This window comes from Chiloscyllium plagiosum, chromosome 31 (assembly GCF_004010195.1).
Source record: "Chiloscyllium plagiosum isolate BGI_BamShark_2017 chromosome 31, ASM401019v2, whole genome shotgun sequence".
NCBI lineage: Eukaryota > Metazoa > Chordata > Chondrichthyes > Orectolobiformes > Hemiscylliidae > Chiloscyllium > Chiloscyllium plagiosum.
Genome location: NC_057740.1, coordinates 38,714,456 through 38,733,487, shown reverse-complemented (window position 1 = coordinate 38,733,487; position 19,032 = coordinate 38,714,456). Strand labels below are relative to the sequence as shown.

At 44.4% G+C, this 19,032-nt stretch overlaps 1 protein-coding gene across 1 annotated transcript in view; it reads left to right on the top strand.

Annotated features, from left to right (window-relative positions):
* Nucleotides 1–19,032, top strand: part of LOC122565442 (tyrosine-protein kinase JAK2-like) — a 116,112-nt gene that overhangs the window by 55,958 nt on the left and 41,122 nt on the right. Inside the window, exons 5-10 of the mRNA XM_043721426.1 lie at nucleotides 4,009–4,154; nucleotides 5,451–5,748; nucleotides 7,457–7,576; nucleotides 12,932–13,089; nucleotides 15,149–15,260; nucleotides 18,629–18,809. Coding sequence (XP_043577361.1) covers nucleotides 4,009–4,154; nucleotides 5,451–5,748; nucleotides 7,457–7,576; nucleotides 12,932–13,089; nucleotides 15,149–15,260; nucleotides 18,629–18,809 — 1,015 coding nt within the window. The remainder of the gene's footprint in view (nucleotides 1–4,008; nucleotides 4,155–5,450; nucleotides 5,749–7,456; nucleotides 7,577–12,931; nucleotides 13,090–15,148; nucleotides 15,261–18,628; nucleotides 18,810–19,032) is intronic.

Below are 19,032 nucleotides of genomic sequence, written 5' to 3'. Positions count from 1 at the left end.
AACTGGAGCACCTGCAGGAAACCCACGCAGACACGGGGAGAATGTGCAAACTCGATGCACAGAGTCGCCTGAGGGTGGAATTGAACCCATGTCCCTGCTGTTGTGAGGCAGCAGTGCTAACCACTGAGCCACTGTGCCACCCCTTGTGTGTCCAAAGTGGGTCAGGAACCAGAAATTGGTTCTGGTTACCAATTTTAGAGCCACTTTCTTTCTCTCCTTAATGACTATACCAACTTATAAAACAGAGCAAATGAAGTCAGTGAACCAGAGTGGACCTTCGATCGACTTTTCCACCTCCTGATGCTTGCTGTGTTCTTCCAGCCTCCTGCCTGTCTACCTTAGGTTCCAGCATCTGCAGTTTCCTTTTGTCTCACCCAATGGGATAGCTTCCTGAGCTCTGTTTCTGGGGTTTGTCATAATGACTTGTGCCTGACCCCCGGAGGGTTTACTGTGCGTGACTGGGTGACCTAATGCAGTCAGGCGTGCCGAGTTAGTAAATTTCCCAATTCGATTTACCCACCTCAGCAGTGAAAAACAGACCCAAGGTATTGGTAATCTATTAGCAGTGCACTATCCAAAAAAACAAAAGAACTGCAGATGCTGGAAATCTGTCCTCTTGACCTGTCTTCAGTTTCTTGTTCCAATATCATGTGCTTTAGTCATAGAATCCCATTCGGCCCATCAAGTCCACATTCTGGAGAGCACCCTACCTAGATCCATTCCCACCCAGCCTGCACATCTCTGGACACTTCAGGGCAAATTTCTTTTTCAAACGTGGCCAATCCACCTAACCTGCACGGAGCGAATCCACCCAGAGGCAGGGAGAATGTGCAAACTGCATACAGTCACCCAAGGGTGGAGTCAAACCCAGATCCCTGGTGCTGTGAGGCAGCAGCACTAACCACTGAACCACTGTGCTGCCCACCATCCTCTTCCTCTTTCTCACCTTCCCCCACCCCATCCCCCATCACCCAGCATCTTTTTTGTTCTTTGCTGTCTTCCCCTCTTTCCCTAGCCAGAGCTAAAAACCTGTTAAAACAAATCAGTAAATTTTGAGAACCTGGTCATACCAGAGCCCCGTCCTGAGGATTTCCTGACAAAGGGCTTTTGCCCAAAACGTCGATTTTCCTGCTCATTGGATGCTGCTTGACCCGCTTTTCCAGCATCACACTCTCGACTCTGATTTCCAGCATCTGCAGCCCTCACTTTGTCCTGAGGTGTACAAGACAAGTCAGACTAGTTTTACTGCTTTTTCTTTCTGGATTACTCTATTAAAACCTCTTACACCACAAACATTTATCCAAGGAGGTAACTGAACTGAAACTTTGACTTTACGATTTTCTCCCTTGTATTTAATTTGGTCTGCTGAGCCTTTCCACCACTGTCTGTTTGTAGTTTGCAGGTTCACATTCTCTCTGCGGCTTTAGTTATTTGAAGATCACAAAATGCACCTGAGTAGTTTCTTTCAAAGGGTGGAGTGGGGTTAGCAAAGAAATGATACTTCCTGTCTGCACAGTCGACAGCAGTGTAGAGAAGGTGAACAGCCAGGTTTGAGTTTCAGAGGACTGACTACACTTACAGGGGCATGTTGCATGCATCTAACTCGTATCTCTTTCTTGTATGTTCATGGCTTGTGGGTGTCACAGGCTGCACCAGCATTTACTGATCGAAAATACAAAATACTGGAGATAATAACAGGTCAGGCAGTACCTGTGAAGAACACCTGATGAAGGGCTCCAGCATGAAACGTCGATTTTCCTGCTCCTCGGATGCTACCTGACCTACCGTGTTTTTCCAGCACCACACTCTCAACCTGTGAAGAGAGAACGAGCTAATGTTTCTGATGCCTCGTCATCAGACCCTCATTGCCCAGAGGCAATTAAGAATCAACCACATTGCAGAAGGTGTGCAGTCACTGGTAGGCCAAAATGAATAGGGATGGCAGATTTCTTCCCTAAAGAGCATTACTGATGGGTTTTTACAACAGCAAATAAAGCATTACATAGTCACCATGAGGCTAGCTTTTAACTCCATATTTTCTCACTGAATTCAAATGCCTCCATCTTCTGTGGGAGGATTCATCCCATGCTCCCAGAGCATTAGCCAGGGTTTCTGGGTTACTAGGCCCGTGAGCGTAAGACTATAAGACATAGGAGCAGAAATTAGACCATTCAGCCTATCGAGTCTACACTGCCATTCAATCATGGCTGTTAAGTTTCTCAACCCCATTTCCCACTTTCTCCATTTAACCCTTGATCCCCTTGATACTCAGGAACCTATCTATCTCAGTCTTAAATATACTCAATGACATGGCCTCCCCAGCCTTTTGTGGCAATGAATTCCATAGATTCACCACCCTCTGGCTGAAGAAGTTTCTTCTTATCTCTATAGTAAAAGGTCTTCCCTTTACTCTGAGGCTGTGTCCTCAGAACCTAGTCTCTCCTAACAATGGAAACATCTTCCCAACATCTACTCTGTCCAGGCCAACATTCACCATGCACCATCTACTCCCCTGAGTACAGAAGATGTCCAGGAGACCTGATCAATGTATTTAAACATGTTAGAGCTATTTGATAGGAAGAAACTGCTCTTCTTTTAAATTCATTCCTGGGATGTGAGCATCATTGGTTGGGCCAGTATTTATTGCCCATCCTCAAGTGCCCTGCAAATGTGATGGCAATCTGCCTTCTTGAACCACTGCAGTCCTTGGGGAGTAGGTACAGATTGTCAGGGAAGGAATTACAGGAATTTGACTCAGCAACACTGAAACAACTGCAGTATGTTTCCAAGTAGGATGGCGAGAAGCTTGGGATTGGCAGTGGTATTCCCATGTATCTGCTGCTTTTGTTGTTCTAGTGGCTATGATTTTGGAAGGTGATGTTAAGAGATCTTCGGTGAGTTAATGCAGTGCGTTTTGTGCATGGTACACACTGTTGCTACTGTGCAGAGCTGCAGGTGGTGAATAAGGTGCCAAACAAGTAGACTGCTTTGTCCTGGATGGTGTCAAGCTTCCTGAGAGTTGTTGGAGCTGTACCCATCCAGGTAAGTGGGGAGTATCCCATCACACTCCTGACTTGTGTCTTGTAGATGGTGGGCAGGCTTTGGGGACACAGGAGATGAGTTGCTCACTGCTGTATTCTCAGCATCTGACCTGATCTTGTAGCCACAGTGTTTATATGGTAAGTCCAGTTCATTATGTAGTCAATTATAACCTCTAGGACATTGATGGTGGGAGGTTCAATGATGGCCATCAATGTTTCTGGAATGTGTTTCTTTTTCGGCTTTGAACCTTCAAGTTCCGTGCCCGGTAGTGTTTCCTGAACCAAAAGCCAACAGCGTTAACCATGTCGGTGTGCCGCTCGCATTGCACAGCCCCTCACTGCAGCTGTTTGGTCTCACGGCATTGAGAGGACACTGGTGGTGGCACCACTGAATGGCAAGTGGAAATAGGAAGAATTCTGAGTGCAAGGAATTAACCTTAAAATAGGAGCCCAGGCCAAGCAGGAGCAGAGCGATAAGGCATTACTCACACACTATTATGATATAGTGGACATCATTCAACATGTCAAATCCATGTGGAGACGTTTGGAATTCCATTCCCCAAAAGCTGTGAATACTAGCAGCTATTGGTAGCTTTACAGTTGAGAGAGCTAGAGTTCTGTTGGGTAAACCTATCAAGAAATATGGAAGAGTGGGAAAATGTAATTGAGCTGTAAATCAGCGATGATCAAATTGAATATTTGCATGGGTGTCATGATGTTTCAAGCCTATATCAAAAATTGCAAGTCTCCTCATTCCCATTCTCGCAATTAATTCTCCTCTTTGCTTGCTGGGTGAAAATCATCTCAAGTTCATCTGATACCATTAAACTGTTGATGAGGTCGATGTGGGTTAATCGAAAGGAAATTTGACCCTACTGAAAACATCTTATCAGGGTTTGCTGTTTGAGGAAACGTGTTTATCACACTCATTCATCATTGCTCACTGTTTGCTCTCCCCCATGTGTAGTCACGCACTGACTTTGTCAGTGGCCTCATTAAGGTGCCGCTGGACCTGCAGATGCAAGAGGAATGCCTGGGAATGGCGGTATTGGACATTATGAGGATCTCAAAGGAGAAGAAATGGAATCTGCAGCAGATCTGTGACCATGTCAGGTGAGATGCTGAGGGAGCTATATAGCCATCCATTTCCCAACATGGCTTCCCCCACAGTTAGATTCCAAAGTCTTTCACTGTGCTTCCCATCACTCGGAACCTCTCCAACAGCTGTTCAATCTCACAATGTGACCAGAATGAATGAAATGGTAAGTACACTAATGTGTGTCTTGGTTGGTGGGTGCCTTGTCATCCCTATGTAGTCTGGTGACTGTTTCTGACTAAAACATGGTCTTATTGGACAGGTATTTATTGTAATTTCCACATGACTCATCTTTTCTCCTTGGGAAACCCTCTGAAAACCTCTTTGACTACCTCTCTTCCCTCTCCCACAACCGCAAACGGTCTGATACCCTCTCTGCATCTTGCCATATGTCTACAGTGTCACCATCCATGATGAAGAAGTGATACCCTGAGCATGCATTTGTCCAAAATGGGTGCACATAAGTTCCTAGACCAAAGACTGAAAGTGTGGTTACTGCTATAATCAGCAGTCAAGTTATGGCCCCACAAACAGCTATTCAACAACAACTAGATTACCTTATTCTGCAATGACAGTGAGGTCCATATTGAACACTTCATCTGAAAGATGGCACCAGCGCTCTCTCAGTAATGCACTGAAGTGTCAGCTCAATTTCCTGAAATGGGTCTGTGATCCCATGACCATCTGATTTCGATGTGCAAGTGCTCCCACTGAGGCAAGGCTGGCTATTACAGTCCGTTCACCTTTTGGTACTCTGCTTACTAATACACCCATCTTTGGCTCACCACATTTATTTTTTCCTTATGTCCAAAGATCTATGGGTCACAGTAGTGCAACACTGCAAATCAACGAGCAGTTTAAAAAGCAGAAATAAACTAAAAATCTGAACTATACCTAACTAAACCAAGTAGTATCTTTGTACAAGATATCTTACAATTCATGACGTATTACAAGCTGTTCAGTATTTCCCAGAGTAGCTTTTCCTCCTGATGTACTTTTTCACCATCTCTCTTGCTGTGCAACTGGTATAGGATGTATTCATTTCTATATTCCTATTCCCTATAGAACATTGAACATGGAACAGTACAGTGCACTACAGTACAGGACCTTCAGTCCTTGATGTTGTGCTAACTTTTTATCCTACTCTAAGATCAAACTAACCTACATATCCTTCATTTTACAACCATCCATGTGCCTATCCAAGAGTCGCTTAAATGTCCCTAATGTATCTGACTCTATTACCATCACTGGCAGTGCATTCCATGCACCCACCACTCTCTGTGCTAATCAAATCATTCTCATTCCATTTTAAGCTACAAGTCCTGCATCCCAGCCACCCTCCGGCAACAGATTCAGCAGCACAACTTCCTGACAAGGAAGAGAATCCGCAGAAAGTTCTACAAATTTCTGGACAAAATCAGTCACTGCGAGGCTGACCTCAAGTACCTGAAGCTGAAGTATCTCATGGATATGGAAAGTTTGGAAACTGTGCCCAGCAAAGAGACCTTCCATGTTAAAGACCCAACGTGGGACCCACAAAGGCAGCAAGTGCACAAGTTCATCTGTGTCTCAGGAGAACATGGAATTCAATGGGGTTTAAAGCAAGATGAGGTTGGTGTTTAAGTTTGGTTGACCTTGTGTAAATAACAAAAGGAATTGAACTTTGTGGAATACCCACAATGTGGCTGCTGGCCAGATTTTGATTGATTGGGCCAAAGTTGGCATGGAGTTGGAAAATTTCAAATAAAACCAAAAAAAATGTAGATGCTGGAAATCTGAAACACAGAAAGTGCTGGGGCCATTCAGCAGGGTTGATGGTGTAGATGGAGAGAGAAAAACAGAGTTAACACCTCATGTTGAAAGTTCCAGATAAAGAAGAGTCATATTAGATGTGAAATGTTAACTCTGTTTCTCTCTCTCCATTGATGCTGTCAGACGCACTGAGTTTATCCAACGTTTGTTTCAACTGGAACTGTTAATTGTCAATCTTAACTAACTCATTAACCTGGGACCAGTCAGATAGGCACTGATTGGTCAGGGTGTTGCTGTGGAATTCAGCATAGATTGGCAGTCTCCCTCGCCCTTCTTCAATGACAAATGAGTAACAAATACAAAAAAAACAGGGTCCTGTATGGCAATAGATGCAGGTTCCAGCACCCACAAATTAAACTGATAAAACAGTAAATTTACATTATATAAGCAAAATATTATGGATGCTGGAAATCTGAAACAAACTCAGTGATTGCTGGAGAAACGCAGCAAGTCTGGCAGTAACTGTGTTAGAGAAGAACAATGTCCAATATGACCTACTGAGATTCTCAAATATGTTCCATGTTAGTAATCTGGACTGTTCATTTGACAATAAAACTCTGTATATACAGACAATGTTAACTGGGAGACTGTGGAGTTCTGAAATGGTGTTGCTGTGTATTAAGTTCAATGCAGCAGAGTAACTACATCACATCCTGTCTCAGTAGTAGTAATTAGCAGAAATGTGAGATGAAAGCAATAAGGTACATGAACATCAGGTCACAACAAAATGGTGGGATAGTAGGTCAGCTGCTCGATTATCCAGTATGAATTCTAACTGGCTCCTCCCTAAGATCTTAAGATGTCGGAGCAAAGGTAGGCCTTTTGAGCCTGCTCTGCCATTCAGTGAGATCATTGCCAATGTGATCATCTTCAACTCCACTTCCCTGCCTTTTCCCCATCAACCTGAATTCCCTTCCTCTTTAAAAATCTGTCAGTCTCAGCCTTGAGTATACTTAACAACAGCCTCAGCTGCCCTCTATGGTAAAGAATTTGACAGATTCACAGCCCTCTGAGGGAAGAAATTCCTCCTCAACTCTAACTTATCTGGGTGACCCCTGACTCTCAGATTAAGCCGACGGTGCTAGGCTCTCCCCCAAGGGGAAACAACCTTTCCATATCTACCCTGTTAAGAATTCTTTAAGTTTTAACAAAGTTGCCTCTCAGTCTTCTTCACTCCAACAAGTATAAGCCCAACCCCTCCTCACAAAATAGTCCCTCCCTTCTCAGAATCAGCGTAGTGAACATTTGCTGGACTGCCACTAATGCTGATATATCTTTCTTTAGATAAGGGGACAAAGAACTGTTTTCTGCTTGATCACTGTATGGGTTAAAGGTTATGTTATGATATTGAAGATATTGTAATTGTACTGCACAGATGAATGGACCAAAGCTTCATTAACAGCCTGTCATTATTTATATGTTGGTAAGACACTGGTTGTAATTTTATTAACACTTTGCTGCCAGATAGTAAGACAATCTCTGTTTGGTTTCCCTCCTTGTTTACCAGTGGCAGCCATTTTGTGACTTCCCTGAGATCGTGGACATCACTCTCAAACAAGCGAGTCGAGATTATATCTTAGAAGAAAGTCGAATTGTCACAGTTACCAAGCAAGACAACGAGCTTTTGGTAAGCTTTATCTAAAAGATGGATTTTATGCATTTAGGACAGGAAATCAGAGTCGAGAGTGTGATGTTGGAAAAGCACAGCCGATCAGGCAGATCCGAGAGGTGGGAGAGTTGATGTTTCGAGCATAAGCCCTTCATCAGGAATGTGTGGGTGCACGCGTTTGTGTAGAGTGTGTGTGCGCGTGTGCGTTTGTGTACCATGTGTCTGTAAGCACACCTTCGCACAGCTCAGGAACTTTGGTGCAGCGCAGGTGTATGGGTTTGAAGATCACACTCTCAATGGGGGGTGGCAAGTTCCCAAACTACAAGAGATTATTGTTGTTCTCAATTCTGAATTTGCAGCTCAATTGCTACACAGGAAGCTGAGAGGTGATTTGCCAAATGTTCAAGTTCAACTTGAGGGAATTAGGAAAAATGGTATTCCAGTGCGGCATAGGAGATAGGTTTAAGTATCAAAAGAATTAGGAGGAACATTAAGAACCTTTTTTGGTTAATAGACCTGACAATCCCTTGTGTTGTGGAATGAAATTCCTGAAAGAATGGAATAAGATTGAGTTGTAACTTCTAATAAAGAATTGGTGAAATGCTTGCAAGGGAAGAATTTGCAGGACTACAGGTGGAAGAGCATAGGAGGCCAATTGGCTCATGCTTTTAAGGAGTTAGCACAGGCACAATGGGAGGAGCGACCTCTGTCATTGTTGGATTATTCCATGAGTTCATCTGACAAAGTCAGCTTCATCCCTAAAGGCTACAGTGGTAGGTGGAGGTGGAAATAGTTCATCGAGGAAGTGCAAAGGGGGGGTTATTCTGTGCCAAAGCTAGGTTATGTAGCTGAAGAGATGATGGTGTACTTATTCAGGAGTGCTGAAGCTGTGTTTAACACCTTAACACAGCATAGGGACATCCCAAAACATCCTAAAGCCAAAGGCTAGATGAATGTGGAAAGCCAATGGGTATAAGGGATGGCTACACAAACAAGAACAGTGACCAGGTCTGTTCTTGGTCAACACTTCAGGCTAATTCCCTGATCCATTGTGAATAAAGCTATGGAATTGTTTACACCAGTCTGAGCAAGCCAATGGGATATTCACGGAACACCACATCCAACAGCGCCAAGTCCAAAGTTGCTGCTTTCACTATACACTGCAATGAAAGCGACCACTTATACCCTCACCACCATCAGGGCTAGTGAGCTCCTGATTTTACCTGACAAGGAAGTGAAGCATCGTCAAATCTATCAGGGAAAGAAATCATTATTGAGGAATCAGGAAGAAATCCCTCCCATTCGGAAATTGCCGAAACGCTGACCAAAGTTGCATTCTCCAAAAGACAGCAAGGCCACAGAATTGTCACAGCGCAGAAGGAGGCTTTTCAGCCCATCAGGTCTGCACTAGCCCTCCGAAGGAGCAACTCCCCGGGTGACACTCCCCATGTAACCCTGCACATATGACCTCAAAGTCTAACTGGAGCAAGACATCCCTGCATTCGTATTTCCATCCCCTTGGAATGGAAATTCTGTTTGCCTTCCCAATCACTTGCTGTTCCAGTTTACTAACTTGCTGCGATTCATGCATCAGGACTCCTCAAAATCTCTGTATCTCAGAAGCCTGAAATTTCTCTCCACTTACATTTCTAGTTTTCCTGCCAATGTAAATAAATTCATATTTTCCCACATTACACTGTGGTCATTTTTGACCAGATGTGAGTGATATCCTTTTACAGACTCCTTTGTTTCACTTTTCTGCCTTTATATTCTATGTTTTGGTTTCTTTTTGTGTTTTAAGAGTGTGTCGGAATGTGGCGACACTATACAACACTTTTCACTGTATTTTGTACCAAAATACGTGTGACAAAAAATAAATAAACCAAATCCTCTTCACATGTTGCTCTCTTTCTGCCATTAGCAATAACTCTGTCTCTTTGAACAAGTCCTAGATTTAGGTGAAAAATAACCCATGCTATAACCCTGTGGCACTGGACTCATGACAGCTTGCCAATCTGAAAATGACTCATTTATCCCTTTTAAATCATTTAAAAACCTATTATTATCTTAACCAACTCCAGCAGGTTCCTTAATCTTCTGTACTCAAGGGGAAACAAGCCTTGCTTGTAATATTATCCTCATGTTAACCTCTTCTGTACCCAAAATGGTTAAGTTGTTATTGCCTCCAATTGACAGATGGGCCAAGGGGCGAGATGGCCAGGAGTACATGAGGACAGATTTGGATGTTTCCTTTATGGAGTGGGAATCTCAGAAATGGAGGCAAAACTCCAGGAGGCAACGAAGTGACATACGGAATGAGAAATGGGCATTACTGGAAAGGCTGGCATTTTGATTTGCCAATTCAGAGGGTAGTTACTTATCAAACACACTGCTACAGGACCTAGACAAGCCAGGTTAGGGCAGCTGATTTCCTTCCCCAAGAAAATTAGTGATGAGGTTGGGTTTTAATGACGATCAATGCTAGCTTTGTGATCACCATACCACATTTATGAATTTGAGGGGGTGGGGGGGCGGCGATTAGCTCAGCTGGTTAGCAATGCTGACACAATGGGTTCAAATCCTGCATTGGCTGAGGCTACCATGCAGGACGCTCCTTCTCAACCTCTCCCCTCACCTAAGACATGATGACCCTCAGGTTAAACTACCACTTGCTGCCTTTCTGAAGAGAGAGCATGGTCTAGTAGGACTATGGTAACTTTTCTTTAATTGAACTGAAATGCCACCAGTTACCATGGTAGGATTTAATCTCCTATCCCCAGATCATTACGCCAGGACTATGAATGACCACATGACCAGCTCCCCCATAACAATGGACTGTGCATTGTCTAAGGATGAGCTAACGTGAACCAAGTAGCCCCCAACGTTAAGCCAACTTGAATTTTCTTGGCATTTTTAATTATATTTCAAGAATTTGAATTTGAGTTTAATTCATTGTCACATGTGAAAAGCTTTGTCTAGCGAGCAATACAGGTAGATCACAGAGTTAAATAGAATAGATAAGTAAATAATAGGTAAACAGCAGCAAAAACACAGTTACAGGCGAATGTTTAGAGTTTGTGAGTCCATTCAGTATTCTAACAACAGTAAGGTAGAAACTGTTTCGAAACCGGCTGGTGCATGTGTTCAGGCTTCTGTACCTTCTCCCCGATGGTAGAGGTTGTAGAAAAACATTGCCAGGGTGGGATGGATCTTTGAGAATGCTGGTGGCCTTTCCTTGACAGCGGGCCTGGGAGATGGATTCTATAGATGGGAGGTTGGCCTTTGTGATTGTCCGGGCTGAGTTCACCACTCTCTGGAACCATCTCTGATCTTGAATGGTACAGTTGCCATACCAGGTAGTGATACATCCAGACAGAATGCTCTCAATTGTGCATCTATCAACGTTGGCAAGAGTATTTGCTGTCATGCCAAATTTGCTCAGCTGCCTGAGGAAGAAGAAACATTGTTGAACCTTTGGAGCCAGTGCATCCACATGAAGAGTCCAAGAAAGCTTGTTGTGGATGACCACTCCCAGGAGCTTGACACTCTCCACTCGTTCCACCTCTGCACTGTTAATGTGTAGGGGGGTACGAGTAATATCCCGCTGAAAGATCTCAGCTTAACCTCCTTCCCAACTGATACCAGGGGGATAAATTGAACACTTTAGACAGAGATTGAACACTTTCTCTTTCCCAGGGGCTACCAAGGTTAGTACCTCAGCCATGTCAACATGAGAAAACAAAGGCTAAAGATTGGGGGTGGGGGGGGGGTATGGGGAGATGTGCTGTCTGAAGTTGTCAGGTTATTTTTTGTTGCATGTATTGGTCTGGATGTAAAATTAATGCTTTATTATAAACAGCGCAGTCTAAATAATTCCTGTGAGGCTTTGCTCATCTGTGACACAGACGCAAGTGCGACAAGAGGATATTTATGATGCCATTCACCTGGTTTTAGAATTAGGAAGCCTGAATGAGAAGGCAGCCCTCCTGTAGGTCACCAGTAGGTTTGTAAAGAAATGAAGATCTGTGAAAATGGACATGATATTTAATTGCAACTCATGCAAGAACTGAACATCGCTGGCAGCCCAGCACTTTGGACATACCTCATGAGAATTCAAAGCTTCTAAAAATTCTGCATTGGAGAAGGGTTTGAAGGTGAAAGAAAGTTGGTTTTGAGGTCTATGGAAAAATTGAGCAAGAGTGGAAGGTGATATAACTATTCTTCATTTTAATACATTAAGGATATAGGGGAATGTCTAAAAGAGGGGTAAAAAAGCTTTAATTAATGTGGCACCATTCATGACCTCAGAATATTCTCCAGCCAGTGAAATGTAACGTAGGAAATGCCGCAATAGGTTCATACACAGCAAGCTGCCATAAAGTACAACAGGATAAGGATGAAATGTATGCTGTTGACTGAGGGACAGATATCAGATCAGATTCCTACGGTGTGGAAACTGGCCACTTGGCCCAACAAGATAACACTGACCCTCCAAAGAATAACCATCCCAGACCCATTCCCCTACCCTATTGCCCTACGTTTATCCCTGACTAATGCATCTTACACTATGGACAATTAGCATGACCAATCCACCTAACCTACACATCCCTGAACACTAATGGCAATTTCCCAGGATCTGGGTTCGATTCCATCCTCGGGCAATTGTCTGGGTGGAATTTGCACATTCTCCTCGTGTCTGCGTGGGTTTCCTACAGGTGCTCCAGTTTCCTCCTGCAGTCCAAAGATGTGCAGATTAGGTGAATTAGACATGCTAAATTGCCCATAGTGTTCAGGAATGTGTAGGCTAGGTGTATTAGTCAGCGGTATATGTAGAATAATATAGTGTAGGGGAATGAGTTTGGGTGGGTTACTCTTTGGAAGGTCAGTGTGGACTTTGTTGGGCTGAATGGGTTGTTTCCACACAATAAGGATTCCATGAGTATCCCCCATGGCCTTGGTAACATTGTCTATCACACCAATGTAACTTGTCATGCTGATTTCTATCATGTGACAAGCTACACCTTCTTTAAGACAAGTTCCTCTTCACCTTCAGCTACCTCGTGGCTTTTCCTCACCACAATGACACCACTCAAACCCTTTAGATCCCAAATCCAAAAGGACAGTGGTGTCAGCTGATCCCCTTTCCACCAGAGCAATGTGCACTGTCATACAATAATTATCAAACACAAGAGCAACATTCAAGTCTTTGATGGACTTGGAAATTATGGTCACAGTATCTGAGGAATGTTAGTGCTGCTTTCAGCACTAAAATATGTGGTAAATCTGTTTGGCGTTTTTACTGTGAATGAGTAGAACTACATTCTGCCTCATGCCCTGTTTCAGTAATCCTGTCTGTTGTCTCTATTCTCACAGGAAGCAGAGTTTCCCACTCTGAGGGAAGCCCTCTCCTTCGTGGCCCTTATTGATGGCTATTATCGACTGACAGCTGATCCACATCACTATTTCTGCAAAGAGGTGGCTCCACCAAAGCTGTTGGAGCATATTGAGGACAACTGCCATGGACCAATCACGTAGGTGCAAGAATTTGGTCATTATGATTGGCCCAGTGAAAATGGGCCAAGTTCTTGAGGAAGGGGAAACCAGCCATTAGCAATACAAGTTTCTGAAAACTTTTAATTTCTTAACTTTCCATCCACACATCTCCAAAAGTAGCAAAGCTTCACCCACGGTGGCTCAGTGGTTAGCACTGCTGCCTCACAGCTGCAGGGTTCGATTCCAGCCCCGGGCGACTGTCTTCGTGGCGTTTGCACTTTCTCCCCGTGTCTGTGTGGGTTTCCTCCGGGTGCTCCGGTTTCCTCCCACAAACCAAAGATGTGCAGGTCAGGGTGGATTGGCCATGCTAAACTGCCTTGTAATGTTCAGGGATGTGTTGGGTAGGCGCATTAGTTAGGGGTAAATGCAGAGTCATAGGTTAGGGGAATGGGTCTGGGTGGAATACTTTTCGGAGGGTCAATGTGGACTTGTTGGGCCGAAGGGCCTGTTTCCAACTGTCGGGATTCTCTGACTGTGTGGTACTCAGCAGATGCACACAGAGTGAGATGAGGCTATTAGGTTGCATCGTGCCTGATCTGATTGTGGCCTCAGCTTCCCTTTCCTGCTGGTTCCATTATCTATTAAAGAACTATTGAACTCAGCCTTGAATAACTGTAATGATCCAGCCCATCCCCTCTATTATCCAGGGAAGAGAATTCCACAGACTGAGGAGAAAATGAGGGTGGCACGGTGGCTCAGTGGTTAGAACTACTGCCTCACAGCGCCAGGGACACAGGTTTGATTCCAGCCTCAGGCCACTGAGTGCGTGGAGCTTGCACATTCTCCTTGTGTCTGCCCGGGTTTCCTCTGAAAGCTCTGGTTCCCTTCCACAGTCCAAAGATTTGCAGATCAGGTGAATTGGCCATGCTAATTTGCCCTGTAGGGTCCAGGGATGTGTAGGTTAGGTGGGTTAGTCATGGAAAATGCAGGGTTACAAGGAAAAAGGTTGTGGGAGAGTGGAAATGGGTCTGAGTGGGATGCTGCTCAGAGGGTCAGTGTGGACGCGATGGGCCGAATGGCCTGTTTCCACACAGTAGGACTTCTATGATGAAAATTCCCCTTATCTCTGTCTTAAAGAGGAAACCTCTTTTTGTGAATATATCTTTCTCGTTGTCATCTATCACACAAGAGGAAACAGCGTCCAGGTCTCCACCCCATCAAGGTCCCATGCCAATTGTCTCCAGGACATTCTTCAGCCTTTTAATGTCTTGTCACTTTGTAAAGAAATGCCTTTTGTTTATTCAGTGGCTCCTTCTAACAGGGTTGTTAAGAGCAGGTGGTTATGAAGATGGTCTAGAAGCTTTGCTGCTACCCTGTAAGATATTGTTATGGAGCTCCGCTACTACATCACAACCTTTATATTGTCCAATTGTCTCCATCTTTCATAACATCATTACAGACCCTTGAATAAGCATCTGCTACTCATTTCCTAGCTTGTATGAAAGCTCCTTATCCTGTGCACATTGAGCAGCATTAGCTACTGGTCCAGCAGGGTTTTTAAAAAAAATTTCTGATGCTTGTTTTCAAATATTTTTAATGTCTCCCTATCTAAGTTATCTCCTCTATGTCTAAAAAGCTCTAAGATCTCTGTTGTCCTCCAATTCTGGCTGCTGGGGCAGTGCGATTTCCATTGTTCACCATTAGCAGCTCAGCCTTCAGCTGCCTGGATCCTACTCTCTATCACTCTCTTGAGGGTCTCCTTAAGATCTAAAGATGTGACCGTGTCTTCACTCAGCTGCCCTAAGACATCCAAATGCCCCGCGATCCTTAAGTAAAGTTCACAAAATGCTGAACCGATTCTTCATCTGTTTGTGGTCATTGTTAGTCTCACTCAAAAGGCCAGCTCAGATGTCCTGCAGTAACCGTTGGAAAAGTTCCACTCTTGACAAAGCATCAAAGGCAAGTAAAACTACGTTGGAAACCCCAGTATAGCAATAGTTCCACCAACCTGCCCACACACGTCTGTGCCCTTTCAAAGGGCCCATGTTATTTTTAATCTCTGATTTTTAATATAAGCTGATCACTCTTCCTTAACAGCTCTGACTTTGCCATATATAAGCTGAAGAAGCTTGGAAACAAGACAGGTCTCTATCTCCTCCGTTGCAGCCCTAAGGAGTTCAACAAGTATTTCTTGACTGTTTGTGTTGAAGTAAGTCGCCAGTTTAAGGTTTTGTTGTGTGTTTTGTGTATTTGATTTGCCTCAAAGCAATGCAGAGATGGCTCCAGTGTGCAGGGTCATATCTCTGAGCCAACATCCAACCATAGATCAGGAACCCAGACTTACATGAACACAATGCAACTGAACCATCGAATCTAATGGACACCACTGACAGGGTTTTGAATTTCATTGGCTGGTTGCTCTGGTAGACCCTTTGTGGTTGAGGAAGACCCTGGGTAGAGAAACAGGCACAAAAACCCGGGCCTTATAGTGACCCAGAGAGGGGAAGGGTGGGGAAAACCTTTCTTGGCATCTTCCTCACTCTTCTATCACTGCCTATTATTGGAGCAATGCCTCAAATTACTCCAAAGGCCCCCTTGACCTTCAGAGATCCCTGACCTGAAATTTCAGGAGTTCTGCTATACCAGCACAAGGCCCCAGGCTTCTTCCCAAATTGTGAGGCTGAGGTAATTTCCTTGTTCAGGAAGGGTTCACTATCTCCATGGAGATGACTATCACATGACTATCAAGCTGACCACAGCTGCTCCGCTATTTATTCCTCTTCAGTCTTTCCTGAACAGGCAAACCTTACATCAAAGGTAGGGACCTTGGCCATTCAGCCCCTCAATCCTATCCCACCATTCAGTTAGAGGCACAATAGAAACTAAAGGAAGCTCTTTCCACCCACAGCTTGAATCCAGTCTGGGATTTTGGTTTGGTAAGAGCAAAATGTGTGACAAAACCAAAGGGAGTTGGTGGAGTTCTGACACTGGTTAGCTGTGATTTGGTGGAACAGGTTTGAGGGCTGAATGGTCTTCTATTCCTATAATTACCCTTGCCTGATGTTAGTTTCAGAGCCTTTCCAACAGAAACTGCATGATTCATAGATGCACAGATTAAACTATTTGTAAGAGCTGTGACTGGGACTGACCCTTTACTAAACCTGAATAATGCGTCAGCAATCACAACTAATCCTCTGGTAATGAAGTTGCCTGTGCTAGCCCTCATGAAGAAGGCCTGTGCCCGAAACGTCGAATCTCCTGTTCCCTGGATGCTGCCTGACCTGCTGTGCTGTTCCAGCAATAAAGTTTCAACTCATCAGTATCTATAATCACAGTTAAGCAGAAACTAATATTTAAGCTAAAATAACACTCCTGTTTAAGAAGGGGCAGAGCCAGTTAGCCTACTTTGAACAATGATAAGATTTTACAGTTTGTGATTGCAGATTATGTGAAAGTGCAGGGCAAAACCATGGGGAGGTCATGCCTGACAAATCTGTCAGAATTCTTTGAGGAAGTAATTAGCAAGTTAGACAAAGGAGAGCCAGTGACGTGACCAATTTGGATTTCCAGAAGATCTTTGACAAGGTGTCACACGGGAGGCTGCTAAGTAAGATAGGAGCCCGCAGTGTTCGGGCAAGGTACTGGCATGGATAGAGGATTGGCTGGCTGGCAATGGGCAGACAGTGGGGATAAAGGGGTCTTTTTGAGGATGGCAACCAGTGACTAGTGGAGTTCCACAGGGGTCAGCATTGGTACCACAACTATTCATATATACATTAACGATCTGGATGAAGGAACTGAGGGACTTGTTGCCAAGTTTGCAGATGACACAAAGATAGGTAGAGGTTGGGGAAGCAGGGAGGATGCAGAAGGATTTGGACCAGTTAGGAGAGTGGGCTAGGAAGTGGGAAATGATATACAATGTGGGAGTGTGTGAGGTTATGCACTTTGGTAGAGAGAATAAAGGTGTAAACCATCTTTCAAATGAAGAAAGGCTTTGAAAATACAAAGCACAAGGGGACTTGGGAGTTCTAGGTCAGGATTCTCTTCAGGTTAACATACAGGTTCAGTTAGCAGATAGGAAAGCAAATGCAATGTTAGCATTCATTTCAAGAGAGCTAGAATACAAGGGCAGAGACTGCTGCTGAGGCTGATTAATGCTCTGGTCAGATTGCATTTACAATACTGTGAGCAGTTTTGGGCCCTGTATCTACAGAAGGATGGGCTGGTGAGGAGGTTTACAAAAGTTATCCCAGGGATAAATGGCTTGTCATATGCAGAACAGTTGGGTACCCTGGGTGACTCGATGGTGTTTAAAAGGATGACAGTGGATATGAAGAAGATGTTTCTACTAGCAGGGGAGACTAGGACCCGTGGGCACAGCCTCAGGGTGAAGGGACGACCCTTTAAAACTGAGAGAGGAGGAGGGATTTCTTCAGCTGGGAGGGGAGTGTGTGGAATATGTGGAATGCACAGGGCTGTGGAAGCTAGGTCATTGAGTGTATTTAAGACAGAGATAGAATGGTTCTTGATTAGTAAGGAGATCAAGGGTTACAGGGAGAAGGTGAGAGAATGGGGTTGAAAGCCATATCAGCCATGATGGAATGGTGGAGCAGGCTCAGTGGGCTGAATGGTCTCATTCTGCTCCTATATCTTATAAGGGCCACTTTGAAGAAAGTTACACCCAGCATCCCGACTTTCAACAGTGCTGTTATTGTAGCCTCCCAGATCATCCAAATCTTTAGTTTGCCCTTCAGTTCAACCCCTTAACTGGCAGAGCAGCAGTTGTAAGGCACAGGTCTCAGCTGGATACCCTGCAATGAGTGCCACACTTCCCTGAGCGTCTCTTGAGCATCTACAAAGTTTACGTTGGGAATGTGATACAATGTTCATCACTGGCATGGACCTCCTCAATTTCCAGAAGATTCCAGAAATTCTGGTCCAGTCCATTGACCTGGAATGGCTCCCAATTTAACATCAACTCCAGCCCTGCTAGTGCACAATGGCCTCTCTAAGATGCCTTTCAACATACCGCCAAGTCCCTCCATTGGTAACCTCTACTCCTTCCTCAGCAAACAGCAAGGATGCACAAATACCCTCACCCTGCTTTACACAGGGAGTTATTATGATCTGGACAGCTCATTTCAGAGGAGAGGTGCCAACAGCTTCGAAAATAACTTTCAAAAGGCAATTGAAGGGCTGAAGGGGAAAGAGCAAAAGGAGGAAGACTACAGGCATCTGGGATTCACTGATGTCTGACTTAGAACACTCACACATAAAAGTGAGCAGAATCAGGGCACCCAGGTTTAAAGTTATTGTTGGAAGGATGAGAGGGGAGTGGAGATGTTTATGTTCAGTCAGGATAGGGTGGGGACCTGGAACTACCTAAGAGCATGATAGCGGCAGGCACCTTCACCATATTTTTCAAAATCTTTGGATTTTCGTTTGAAGTGTTGGAACATACAAACCAAGTACTGTGTAGTAATCAAGACAGCACTCTGTTGGCTAGCATGGAGGCAATGGATTAAATGGCTTCCTTCTGTGTTTCATTTGATGACACTCTTTTATTTGATGCAGACAGAATTTGGAAAGGACTACAAGGACTGTCTGATTGTCAAGGAGAAAAGCTACTCTCTGGCTGGAGTACAAAGGCAGTTTGAGAGTCTGAGGGAGCTCCTGAATTATTATCACAAGACAGGCCTCATGTCAGAAGGTATCAGCATCCAGCTCACCACCTGCTGTCCACCCAGACCCAAAGGTAATATTCCCAGTTTTCTTTCCCAAGTTCCCTCCCTATGTCCCTCTGCCACTCTTCCTTCTCATTTAGGACAGATGTTAAAACCCACCTCTGCCTCTCCTAAAGGGTGGGATCTTCCATTTTCGTTGGGATTCCCTCTCACTAAGTGGGTGACCCAGGCAGGGCAAGGTCTGAGCTTTCCTTTGCCAATGAGGCAGTTTAGCAGGTAGTGGTAGTGCTTTCC